General features: G+C 43.7%; 1 protein-coding gene across 1 annotated transcript; it reads right to left on the bottom strand.

The window, feature by feature from the left end:
• Positions 1 to 10170: 10170 nt before the first annotated feature.
• Positions 10171 to 10865, bottom strand: LOC122037597 (probable serine/threonine-protein kinase kinX). The gene is made up of 2 exons (XM_042597126.1): positions 10795 to 10865; positions 10171 to 10612 (listed from the first exon to the last, which is right to left on the bottom strand). Exons 1-2 carry the CDS (start codon positions 10863 to 10865, stop codon positions 10171 to 10173), a joined length of 513 nt encoding a protein of 170 aa, XP_042453060.1.
• Between the last annotated feature and the right edge of the window lie 3101 nt (positions 10866 to 13966).

The following is a 13966-nucleotide window of genomic DNA, read 5'->3' as shown; positions in this document are numbered from 1 at the left end:
TAGGGCTAGGTAGGGATACTTCTCTTTAGCATAGGTAGGGATACTCTCTAGGTAGGGATACTCTCTTTAGCATTTGATAGTGTTTTTCTGTTATAGATTTGAGTGAGTCTTTCTTTATTCACGTCGCAAACAATGATTATATTAGATGAAGTTGTCACTACTACCTTGTTGTCACTACTACCTTGTTGTCACTACTACCTTATTGAATTGAAGTGAGATCGCCCCTCTCGCCGCTCAAAGACTGGAGATTAGCTCCTCTCTTTCTCCCGCTCCTTGCGGCTTTGTCGGTGGGAATGGAATTGACTCTTTATTAAGATGTTTTATCGCGTGAAACACTGATTCTCCTCACTCAGTTAAATCACTTCAGTTAAATCACTCTAAGAAGAACTAGGAAACTTCAGTTAAATCACTCTTAGTAAGAAGAACTAGGAAAGCGCGTCTAAGACCAATATAAGCTAGGAAAGCGCGTCTAAGACGAATATAAGATATATGAATTCGCCCCTTTTCTTCGCCCTTATGAAGTCGCCCCTTTTCTTCGCCCTTATGAAGTCGCCCTTATGAAGATTACAATTTTTGCTCTTCAGATTTGTGGTATGTAATCGGATATTGAATGAATGCTCCGAATGATTCAATTCAAGTTTCAGTCCCCTTAAGGAGATCTATGCTTTAGACATGCAATTCTAATGAAATGAATGGGAAAAAGCTTTAGCTGGGAGGAAGAAGATTTGGAATGTCAGAAGTTCGGAGGGTTAAAGAGCTCCACCCCATATAAGCTTCTGAGGGTTAAAGAGCTCCACCCCATATAAGCTAAGGAACATATAAGCTAAGGAAAGAGTCAATGGTGTACCACGACCTCTTGCTCTATATCTTGATCTTGCACGACCTCTTGCTCTATATCTTGCACGATCTCTTGCTCTATATCTTGCACGACCTCTTGCTCTATATCTTGCACGATCTCTTGCTCTATATCTTGCACGACCTCTCCCTAGAGGGAGAAACCGAAACCATTGACGACCTCTTGCTAGAGGGATAACCCGAAACCATTGACGATCTCTTGCTAGAGGGATAACCCGAAACCATTGACGACCTCTGAGTGCCATTGAGTCTTTCCATTGACGACCTCTGAGTGCCATTGAGTCTTTCCATTGACGACCAGGTCTACCATTGACGACCTCGGAGTGCCATTGAGTCTTTCCATTGACGACCTCTTGCTCTATATCTTTCGTAGTTTTGAATGATATAACATCCCTAGTTAGGGAGAGAAGCGAATGAATCAGTCTTTGACACGCGAGACATACTGAAAAGAACAAGAATAAGAAAAGTGCTATTGATATGAGTATACTATAAATAATGAGTGTGATCCAAATTTTAATCTCCCTCCAGTCGTTCAAGAACATTATGTCTTAATTCACCGTAAGGTTTCTTTCAGTAAAGGAAAGTACTCGACCCTTGTTTTGAGCCTCTCCTTACTTGGAAGGCAAAAAAAGCATATGATAAAGAAAGGGGAAGGCAAAAAAAGCATATGATAAAGAAAGGTTTTCCATGTTCTCAGTCTCCTTTGTTATGGGCAGCGTCCATAGGAAAGCCATGGGAAAGGGCTAGATGCTCCGCTGGTTCTACCCTCTAGTGTAAGAGTTTGGATTGATCGAAAGTTAGGCGATCGAAAGTTAGGCGATCGAAAGTTAGGGCGCATCAACATAAATGAAAGTTGCGTGGTCCAGATAGTAAATGAAAGTTTCGTGGTCCAGATAGCCAGATAGTAAATGAAAGTTTCGTGGTCCAGATAGCCAGATAGTAAATGAAAGTTTCGTGGTCCAGATAGCCAGATAGTAAATGAAAGTTTCGTGGTCCAGATAGAGAGAAAGAGTCTCATAATTTTGGCAGGAATCTTGAGTTAGAAACTCTCAAATCAATATAACGAAAGGTGCCCATGGCTATTTCAAAACAAGGGGTCTTGCTTGAAGGAACTGAACCTGACGTGCTTCAGTATGTAGCCTTTCGTTGACGCGATGGTTGAATTAACCCTATATCTGACGGATTGACCTATCTCTGACGGTAGACCTATCTCTGACGGTAGACCTATCTCTGACGGTAGATCTATCTCTGACGGTCGACCTATCTCTGACGGATTGACCTGGGAAGTCATAATGGAATGGAGACCCGGCACCACCTAACCCAACGGATCCATTATCCTACCCTGCTGCAACGGATCCATTATCCTACCCTGCTGCAGTTAATGATATGACTGGAAGTGCCCTGCTGCAGTTAATGATATGACTGGAAGTGAGGAAAATCTGGAAGTGAGGAAAATAGATATATAGTGACTGAAAGTCAAGTTGAGAAGGGGAAGAAGTTAGAAGGGGAAGAAGTTAGAAGAACTGAACTGAAAGGGTACCGATCGATATAGGGTGAAAGGGTACCGATATAGGGTGAAAGGGTACCGATCGATATAGGGTGAAAGGGTACCGATCGATATAGGGGAAGAAGTGAGAACTGAACTGAAAGGGTACCGATATAGGGGCTGATTCTTTGTAATGTATGAAGTGCTTTCATTCCCATCCTGACTGAACTTATGCCCTTGAGTGAACTTTTGCGCTTTCAATCAAAGGAAAAAGCCTTGTGAGAACTCTCGGCCTAGCTTGACTATCTTACTAACCGGTGGTGCCAAAGCGTACTAGTCCTTCCCGGTGGGGTGGTGCCAAAGCGTACTAGTCCTTCGTCGAAAAAACAATTCTTAGCTATGAGATGAGTTTAGATCTGTCTTGCCTTGTAATATCCATTACAGATCTTTTAATCATGGCTAACTGAGAGAAGTCTCTCAGGCGGGACCCAGACAGGCAGGACCCAGAAGCTGAAAGAGCCGCAAAAGCCCAAATGGAATTGAACAATATATATATATCTAATATGGTGCTAACTCAATTTTAATTGATTGAACAAGTGAACACAGAAAGTTGAAATGAAAGGGGTCCCAGCAAAGTTTCATCAAGTGCTATTGTCCCACAAGTGCTATTGTCCCATAATCATAATTAGAGAATTTTCTCATTAGGGAGAACTGAAAGGGTCCATTCGAATGCAAAACAAAACTTTCTTTTTCGGATCGGAGAAGAGAAAGAGTAGGAAGATAGGAAAGGAAAGGCTAAGGATTAGAACAGTCCGTGGGACAGAAGAAGGGAGATAGGATGCCAGTGATAGGATAGAGATAGAGTAGGATGCCAGTGATAGAGATAGAGTAGGATGCGGGTGATAGAGATAGAGTCACCACTAGAAAAAAAGTATAAGTATAAGGGGATCAGCGCCCCCCTACCTCAAAAGGAACCCTCAGGAAAGGGAGGATAGGTACCGAGATCGAGATAGCTGCTCGAGCTAGCTTGACCCTTAGTTAGCATTTCGAACAAGACAATACATTAATAGCTTGACCCTTAATACATTAACATGACTTGCTATATGGACCTTTAATACATGAACAGGACACTTGCCCCTTAGGACTATCTAATATCTTCTTTTAGGCGTCCCTCACTCTCGATCGTAACCAACACAAATCTCCGTCCCTTCGTTCTCTCATTCTGGATCTTAGTGTGTACACCCGAAGCTAGCAGGGCAACCCTTTGCGACGCGTAAGTGGGTCGGTCCAATCAATCGATCAACAAGAATTCAATCCCGCGTGGACGGCGCACAGCATCGAGATTTGAAGTTGTTAAGCATTTCGCTTTTGCTTGAACTTGCAGCGTTTCTTTTGCTAAGATCTCTCTAACACTAGTCAGATCTCTATTGTTCTCTATATACGTCTCAAAAATGCAATTCAATTCTATGGTTCTGGAATGATCTAATCTATTCTCTATAACTAGACTGAAGGGCAATCAAGTCAAATTTAATAAATCTATATAAAGATACACCACCAAAAATCAACAGAAAGCACATGAAAGGAAAGGCCATGAAAGCAAAATCAAATCCAATATAAATAAATGAGCACCTTTAGAGCAAATACTGACGAAGAACGTATGTTGGTTGGGTAAGTTGGTGGAGGGGGAACCCCAAGACCCACACACCTTTAGAGGAAAATCAAATCCAATATAAGAAAGACATTAAAATCCTATTAAAGGATACCGCGCGTTTTCGCTTAAGATTGAGGTCGGCAAAAGCAATTTAGGTCTTACTCTTTTCTTTTATCTTATCTTATTGAGTACGTGACCCAACCTAGAAAATACCATTAGAACAAGTAGGGAATTCTTACACTTAGATCAATGAGAAATTCAACACGATCTGTTTTAGAGGACAGAAGGAGAGATAGGTAAATGCACAAACATATGTAGTGCCAAGGTAGCTGCTTCTGACCGAACCTGATTTATCTTCTTCTTTCTTTTTTTATCAGGCTGCCTACGTACCCCCTTTAGGATGGGGATCAGGTCAGACGTAGTGTTCTTCCCCACCGAAAATAGTATTGCGGCAAGCCCAATACCATATGTAGTGCCAAGGTAGTCAGAATGCAGTACAATAGGTAGTGCCAAGGTGATTGGCCATCTACCAAATAGGGAATAGCTAGAAGGGATGACAGATCGGATAGGAATGATAGGATCGAAATAGAGAGGGAGAGAAGGGATAGGAATAATAAGGATAGGAATAGCCCAGCCGCTCGGTGACGGGCTGGGAGGGGGTACCTAACCCAGATAATACCCGTCACGAGCTACACCGGACAAGAGCTACAAAGACACAACGGACAAGGGAAGAATTGATAGGAATGGAAAATGCGAGGGATAGGATAGAGAGGGAAGGGATAGAGAGGGATAGCGAGGGATAGGGAGCAATGCAATGCAATATCCCACACCCCTAAGGCGATACTGTTACGAAAGAAATGCAATACTTAATATTGACCTAAGCAATACAGATTCAATCCAGCCATAGGGGAACCTAAGGCGATACTGTTACGATACGAAAGCTCAATACGGACAGAACCTGAAGAAAGAAAGTTAGGGAAGTAGGAACTACAACAAGCTAAGCTATAATGCGATCCCATAGGTTGTGCCAAAATACAACTGGTAGTGCCAAGGTAGTTATTTGCATCCCAATATGCCCATCAAGGCCTCGAACCAATACAGATTAAGTCGACCCCTTAATCTCTCTTAAATGCCACCTCAAAACCGGCTGAATAAAAGCTAGTTTGAACCCCACCTTCTGATTATTAAAACACACTAGCATTTTAGGGGAGTAGCTAGCTGGATATATTCATTTCCCACTAAAAACCTTATGAATAATGAATAAAAGCCAGAAATGAGAAGGGCCCTCTACCTTCTCTCCCAACTCCCCGGTCCATTGTCTTATCGTTGACACGCCCAGACACACCAAATTATAGACCCGTTTTCTCTTCTCATCACGGATGGATTATACTTTCAGGTCTTTCCCATTGTAGGTGCCCTTCTATATTGATGTATAGTTTTCCCTGCCAAGGTCTAAGAACTCGCCCCCCCCCTGGTTCCAGTGTTCACTTTAGCAGTCAATCCCCAAGCAGGAAGCACGCTATCCATTTTCAAGATTTTTTTCAATTTGGGGACAAAAATTACTATACAAAAGCCACACATCTTTAGAGGAAAACTCATGACCAAAGCTCATCTTGGGAAAGACTTATGAGCAAGCAAAGTCAGAGGACACAAAAACAGATCGGGAACAACCACTTTTTCTTAAGCGAAAACGCGCGTCGGCAAAAGGAATTGAGGTCTTAGAGTACGTGCCCTTGATTTTGGACTGTAGTACTTAGGCAACCCTATAACATACCATAGCCAAAGCTAGAGTAGGGGGTAAAGAAAGAAATTCTTACACAAGAGGAAACAACACTAAACCTGATCGGGCACACCGCCAGAGGAACACAAGATACAACACAAACCAGAGTTTCTTAATTAACCAAACATGGATCATCTTATAAGAAACGAAAAGAAAATATTGGAAGTATGAAGCCCTATTCAAGAAGGCAGCTTTTAACGATCTCTCCAATAGACCACATAAGCAGGGGGAAGCAAGTCATGGCTAGAAAGCTCAAAGCGCGGGCGCTAAGTCACGTCGCTATCGCACCGCAGTCGTGAATGGAAGGGATAGCTCAACAGACCCACACAACAGATGTTATAGCGCGTTTTAGCATACATAAGTAATATAAGGACTGGGATGAAACACAAATCCCCGGTCAACGCGAATAGATTCCTGGCCATAAGCAATACAGATTCAATCCAGCCATAGGTTCCCCTATAGCGATACTGTTACGATACGAAAGACATAGGTTCCCCTATAGCGATACTGTTACGATACGAAAGACAGAACCTGAAGAAAGAAAGTTAGGGAAGTAGGAACTTCAAAAGAAAGACAAGCTAAGCTAAAATGTAAAAATTATTATAAAGATCCCGCACCACTTTAGAGAAAGAATCAAAAACAAACCATAGGGAAAAAGATCATCAATCAAAAATCAATCCAACCAGACTCAAAAAAACCAAGGTAGACAAAAACGCGCTAAAACGTCGGTTGGGTTCGTAGATGGGCTGCCAGTACGAATACGAAGTTAGTTTAAGAACTAGACCAGGATAGTACAGAGGAATAGACTAAGGGTTGAGAGGCACGAAACACACCGGAAGGAATGCAAAGCACAGGGGTAGTCACAAGGTAGTGACAACAACTGGAACTACAACACAAACAGACAAAACACCAGCGTAAAGAACATAAAACACACAACAGGTACCAATCTCAACAGACCCACACAACAGATGTTATAGCGCGTTTTCGCCTATCAAAGTTAGGGTTTTCGAACATGACACACAAATTCCCAGTAAAGACCGACATGTTCAGTATACTCATCTGCTTCTCCACGCGGATTCTTTCTTTCGTCGCTCGAGCCCAAAGGTCGTGAATGGCGTTCGGATTAGTCTAACATGGCAGGCGCCATTTACCTCCTTCCTACGAAAGATTCACAAACGGTCTTTTCTAACAATACAAAAAAAAGACACTCTCTCTCCCGTAGAGTGAATGGCGCGTGCCATTCACGACTGTTGCTAGGGCAGATTACAGTATATATATATATATATAGTGAATGGATTCAAAACGGAGAAAGATCTGCCCGTGGGCCTTAACTTAAGTCCGCTCCGCACCTCTAGACCTGTGCTGTGGAGGAGTGGAGTCTGATTATTCCTTTCCTAGCTCCTCTGAGCCACATAAGGTATATACAAAAACCCAGTACGAGCTAATGCCAATGGTCTGCTAAACCTTTCCTGTTCATGGATAGAGTGGAGTCCCCCAAAAGCAGTAGCTCGAGTGCCGACTACTGAGGTATCTAGAGACTATAGATGAGATGGATTGAATGCTGATTCAGATCGAATGTCGACTTCGCTTAGAGTACTCTACTATAAAGAAAGAAAGTAGATATGTGCGAATGGGATAAGAGAGGGAGTTCGGTCGGGCCCCATTCGATCTGAACTATGCCCATGCGGATTCAAGACTTGCTGAAGAAGAAAGGTGGGACTCGGTCGAAGACTGAACTCGCCCCGCGCTCCAGATCGAAGCTTTGTCGAATGAATCCATCCATCGATCGATATCCATCTCGTCTAAGACACCATTCTATTCTTAGATAAGAGAGACGGATCTGACGAGGAATCAAAGAAGAGTAGTTGCAACAAGCGAAGTCGAATAAAAATGCACGAATTCAGAAAGCGAAGGAGAATGCGAAGTCGGAGAAAAGATGCGAATGAAAAAGCACGATTGCACGATGCAGCGAGTGGAATGAACGAGCCGACTTTCTAATAATTCATCCCCCTGCTTTGTCGAATTCATCCCCCATTTCACTACTGAGGGGGGCAAGAAAAGCGAAATCGAAATCAATGAGAAAATGCGGTAGAGAGCGGCAGGAAGAAAGGAATCCTGAATCTCCATCTCCATCGCAAGAGTGGATCACTTCCTTCTAATAAAGGAAAGGAGGTGTGACTAGATGAGATGTACGATCTCTTACATTTAAGCGGCTGTGAACCCCTTCTTCCTGCGTGGGGGAAAGTCCTTCTTCCTGCGTGGGGGAAAGTCCAAGATCCGGGAGTGGATCCTGTATGATATTAGACACGTGGCAGGTCGCGGAATTCGCTAAACTCTTTTCATTGTCTGAATTGAAGCGAATTCGGGTTGAATAATTGCCATATTCGAGGCGAGGGTTCAAACGAACGATGGGCTATCTCCTCTAGCCTAATCCCCCCTGTCTCCGCTTCACCATGCACCCATTATCCGATCCGCTTCACCATGCGTCTCAAGTAATGAGTGATGTACTAAACGTAGTGCGCCGAAGAACTGCCCACCTAGTAGCAAAGCAGGGATCATAGAGAGCACTACTGGATCCTGGATAAAGAAATTGATCTTTCTAAGCTAATGTTTTGAGTAGTAGGTTCTTTAATCTCTTCTAAGTGCAGCAGACAACTTCGTGTTCATCCAAGTCCAGAGACTACATCTCGGCATCATCTATAAAGCATTACCCTTCGCCATTCACTAATTGGAGCAGAAAAAGTCCCTTGCAGCGATAAAGCTCAAGAGGCACTAGCATAGCCCCTCCTGGTGGTTGCCTTCCTATCAAAGCAAGTCGTGGCAGCCTTCCCGGACGGATTCCCACGTGCTAAAGTAGAAGGCTTTGATCCAGTCTTCAAAAGCACTTTGAGTTCGGTGCCGCGTCACAGGTCTGTCTGTCAATAGCTCACTGAGTTCCACTCGCTGGATCGGCATTCAGTGGTGGGGAAAGTAGTTTCTATCAGATCGAAGTGAGAAAAGGGCGAGCCGGGATAAAGGAGCTCGTGAGTGGAAACTCCTTATACTGGCCCTTATACTCAGTACAGACAGACTGATTGGGTGCTAAGCTCAAGCCCATAGACTGAACACTGAGATGAGAAACTCTGAGAGTAGAATAATTGTTCTCTCGCTTACGCTCCATAGTGGAATGTTCTCATACTTTCTCCATCTAAGCGATCGGTCGACTCCTTGCCCGCCCTTCCTCCAGATACTCACCTAATCCCATTCTCGACAGGCACCAGACCCACTACTCCACTCTCCAAACATGAGCCTTACACTTATACTCTGAACTACCACATGAACTTTTATCGTATATACTCCTTGCTATCTTGATAACTCATCGTAGGCTAGCGCTCCGCTCGGTGGCAGCTTCATTTTTTTTATAACTCTCGCCATTGCCTAGTTAGCAAGACCGGGACCCTTAGCACTCTCCTCTCCTCGCTAGCCTATCGCCGCCTCCTTCACGTCGTTGCACTGCTTCGCACCTTGCCCTCTTAGTCATTCCCGTGAGCTCGGGACCAGCGAGCGGAGCTTGCCTAACTGACATGAATTAGCCATCGGCAAATGGTATGAGAAAGCAAGAAAGAGACGCTTTCAAGTTAATGTCTCACCCATCATTCCCTACCCGCAGTCCACTCACTCGTTTACACCTAGTACATTAGCTTATTCATCCAATTGGGACTTGACCTCTCAACCATAGCTTCTTCCACCACACCCACTGAAGAAAAAACTCCACTCTTGAATAAGACAGCTACTGAATAAGAAATAATAAATAGACTTAGAAAGCACGAGCCCACCATAATCACCCCTCAGAGTCACACACAGATCCTAAAGAACTAGAGCATTAGTACAACAGCAGTCACTTCGCTACCTTCTTTGATACGACCGACCGCGTCGAATACAAGACTTTATTTGATTTTCTCACTCGCCCAGAGCAGATTACAGTATATAGTTCATGGCAGCAGCAGGTCGAATATATCGTTCATGGCAGGCATACCTACGTCTACAATGGTGTGTACACCATTGACTCTTTCCAGCGGATTATAGTATTGCGTGAATGGGTAAGGGAATGGCCATCAAACAGCAGGTCGTAACGCGGGACCCGGTCCCTAAAAAAAACATCAGCAGAATTTTCTTCGCTCAGCCATTGACTTTCGGGTAAGGGAATGGCCATCATAGCAGCAGGTCGAATATCTAAATGGCTGAGCTAGCAGCAGGTCGTCAATGGTGTACCATTGACTCTTTCCATTTACGCGTTACGCGTTATCGTCGAATACCCAATACAAAAAATCCTAAATCTAGGAATACCTTCAATCCTTTCATCCTAAACTATAACCCGTCCCGGGATACCCCATACTGTTGTCCTGCCCTAGCGTCAACTCATACTAAGGGTTCCCTAACCTCTACTAAGGATTCCCCAACCTCGTATACATTGGGGTTAACAACCTCTACTGAAACAGGTTCAAGAACCTCAACTAAAGAGTCCTCAACCTCTACTTCAAAAGTGGGAACAACTTCAACCTCAAAAGGTTCAAGAACCTCTACTTCAAAATGGTCAACAACTGAAACTTCAACAGGGTCAACAACCTCTACTTCAAAATGGTCAACAACTGAAACTTCAACAGGTTCAAGAACTTCAACTGAAACTTCAACAGGTTCAAGAACTTCAACTAAAACAGGTTCCCCAAGGTCAACTTCAACTGAAACAGGTTCCCCAAGGTCAACTTCAACGGGTTCCCCAAGGTCAACTTCAACTGAAGCAGGTTCCCCAAGGTCAACTTCAACGGGTTCCCCAACTGCAACTGGTTCAAGAACCTCAACTCTAAATGTCAAACAAATGATTTTATATCTGTAAATGCTTCTGTTTTAAGTAAGTATGATCTCAAAAAGGCAAGCTTAACTTCCTAAGTTCTTAAGATCTCAAAAAGGCAAGCTTCCCTTCCCTTACGTCTCTATTTCAGCTCTTCTACCTCTCGCATACGCTCGAGCTCTATCTGTCTCTACAATCCCCCTTCCCTTCGTTTCTTCTCAGCTCTTCGCCCCACAGCAACAGTCGTAAATGGCTCAACGGCCATTTACTCTTACCTTATCAATATTAGTCGAGCATATCTGTCTCTACAATCCCCCTTCCCTTCGTTCAGCTCTTCGCCCCTCGCCCTTCGGGCGAGCTCAATCGGTTGATTCCCTATCGGTCGCTGGCATATACCCTTGTGTCGCCCCTCTCCTTTACAGTCGAGCATATCCGAGGTCTACAATCTCCCTAATATTTACGGTCGATCCCCAGCAAGTCGTGAATGGCCCAAAGCCATTCACTCTACCCTTGTAGTCGGCCCTCTCGCATAATATTCGCTCGAGCCCTATCCGGGTCTACAATCCCCCTCGCCCTTCGGGCGAGCTCAATCGGTTGATTCCCTAAGTTACGGTATTGCGCTGCCTCTTTTACGTCGGCCCTTGAATTTATCTTAGAACGAGGGGTGACCCTAGAATTGGTAGTGGGAGTTGGTCGATCATAATACGTATTCCTTGAATTGAGAAAAACCCGTATCGGTTATTATAGTATGGGGAGCTGGACTGTCGACTGCTCTGAAATAGGTAGATTGAATTGAAAAGAGTATTGCTTGAAAAGAGTATAGAGTGAGCCTCGAAGCCTTTCATTGAGTATTGCTTGAATTGAAGATAGTATTGCTTTCATTTCGTAAAGTATTGGCGTATGTTCCATCCTCCCTTCGTGGCTGGCGACTAGCCAACCAATCGACGTTAGTCTCACCTTATCATAGATATGCCTCGCTCAAACACCCTTAAATAAAGAAAGCACTTGCGACCGTAGAGAAAATCCAGAAAGCATGCGTCGTTGTCACTCGAACCTATCATTGCGTGAAAGAACGTAGGCACGGGTTCAATTCAGGGGCTGAACGTAAAGGCAGCGAAAGCCTTTGATAGCTCAAGGGAGAAAAACAAGATAGCTCAAGGGAGAAACAAAACAATAGGCGTAACAATTTAGTAGACAAAGTCAGTAGCTCACCAAGGTATCATAAAAGGGTGCTGAGTAGGTCATTGAGTTCGATGGGCTAACAGAAGAAAATAGAAAAGAAAAGAATGACGCCAGTCAGCGAGTGACGCATTGATGAGGGATGAGGATCTTACAGAGATGCAAAAGACAGTTACTATTATAGGGTAGGCATTCAAAGGATATACAATTAGGTAGACAGAGCAATCAAAGATATAGGGTAGGCATTCAAAGGATATACAATTAGGTAGACAGAGCAATCAAAGAAGCAGCAGTTAATTAAAAAGTATCCTCAACCCGGGACGCGTGTCAATCTTCTATAGCTAATAGCGCGGGTTCAATTACCCCTACTCAAGGCGTACTTCCAAGAGCTACTCACTCTTATATCTTCGTTACACGAAAAAACTTTGAAAATGAAAGATTCAGTGATGCGACGGGATGAGTCCGGGAAGGAAAGATTCAGTGATGCGACGGGATCAGGGAGGGAAGGAAACCAACTGCCATTGGACTACACCCAATGCGAATAGAAAAGCAGAGACTCAGGATCACTTCGGACGCGAGAGACAACTATCCACACTACAACAGAACCAGATAGAGAGAGGTACCACACTACAGCAGATAGAGAGAGGGCAGCAGAGCACTTTACACCACTTTGTTAGGGAGCAGCAGAGACGAAGATTCCCAACAATACCAGATGTCAACACAACAATACCAGATGTCAACAATTCCAGAGGAGAGCCAACATAGACCATAACACAGCAGAAACAGGAATACCATAACACAGAAGAAAGAGGACCATCAATACAATTAGAGGAATTAAAAAGACCAGGAGTAGAATTAGAGGAATCACACAGAACAGGAGTGAGATAGAAGAAGGAATCAAAGAAAACACTCGTTGGAATGCCAGGCACATACAGTTAGTTAAATAAAAGACAGTAGGTACTATCTCTTCCCTTCGTTTAGGTTGTATATGATTTTAGAGTAGAAATGTCTATAGATGATTTGATCAAGCGAGTGAATATTCTATGGTTGGGATTGCAATGTAGAGCTCGGGACATAAAGTTAGTTAAATAAAAAGAGAGGAGCAGCTGCTTCAGCTTAAAGCACAGTAGAGCAGTCAAATGGTAACTTTAGCACAGGAGAGGAGTCAAATAGTCACTTTACCACAGGAGAGGAGTCAAATGAAGTCACGAGTAACCACCGAGGAAAGAAACAACCCATTAGCACAGTAGAGGACTCAAATGAAGTAAGCAGTAAGCTGCAAGGAAACAAACCATTTGAGCAGTAGAGTACTGAAATGAAGTAAGCAGTAAGCTGCAAGGAAACGACCCATTTGAGCAAGTTTAGCAAAGGGAAGGGAAATTGAGTACTGAAATGAAGTAAGCAGTAAGCTGCAAGGAAACGACCCATTTGAGCAAAGGGAAGGGAGGGTAGACAAGTTTAGCAAAGGGAGATTTAGAAAAGGGAAGGTAGACTTCAGTGACAAGTACAAGACAAGACATTGTAGGAGACTTTAGCGGACAAGACAGGGATTATAGGATAGCATTTACACTTGTTGCTTCGTCCTGTAGGAAGCTACTTAGAGGGTTGTACTCTATTTAACAGGTCGTACGTACTGTAGGCTCCGGGCTAAGACGCAGCAAGGCCATTAATTTATACATAGGCGATAGCGACGTGGAGGAGGGCATTGTACGTACTGTAGGGTTGTATTCTATTTAACAGGTCGTACTCATACTTGGAAGGGATTAGACTCAATTGTCCAATAGATAGGGTCAGCGATGGTATTGACCATCCCTTTAGTCGTATCAGTCTCTCATGCAGGCAGTGTAAAGTATCTCATAACGCACTTGTCAGTAGGGATCTCATGCCAGTCAATCAGTTAGCAGATAGCGACTGGTAGTCCATTCCGATCGGAGGAAGAGAATAAGAAAGAAGGTCAACCTATGTATGCCATTCAAGACACAAAGACATTCGGATCGGAGGAAGAGAATAAGAAAGAAAAGAATGTATGAGTTATTCCAGTAGCCATGAGGGTAGGGTAAGGTCAACCTATGTATGCCATTCAAGACACAAAGACATGAATTGATTCTTAGCAGTAGGGGTTGAAAAGAGATCTAACGGAGAGTTGTTTAGCTTCAATTCAGTTGAGTCCTAGAGTAGAGCTTCAAT

This window comes from Zingiber officinale, unplaced genomic scaffold (genome assembly GCF_018446385.1).
Source record: "Zingiber officinale cultivar Zhangliang unplaced genomic scaffold, Zo_v1.1 ctg68, whole genome shotgun sequence".
NCBI classification, from domain to species: domain Eukaryota; kingdom Viridiplantae; phylum Streptophyta; class Magnoliopsida; order Zingiberales; family Zingiberaceae; genus Zingiber; species Zingiber officinale.
Note: the sequence above shows the minus strand (reverse complement) of the source record. Positions and strands in the feature narration are given on the sequence as shown.

Coding starts and splice junctions, on each gene's coding strand:
- LOC122037597 (XM_042597126.1), bottom strand. CDS start 10,865: ATGGCCGTTGAGCCATTTACGACTGTTGCTGTGGGGCGAAGAGCTGAG. Junction 10,613..10,794: donor AAACGAAGGGAAGGGGGATT/GTAGAGACAGAT, acceptor TTTGACATTTAG/AGTTGAGGTTCTTGAACCAG.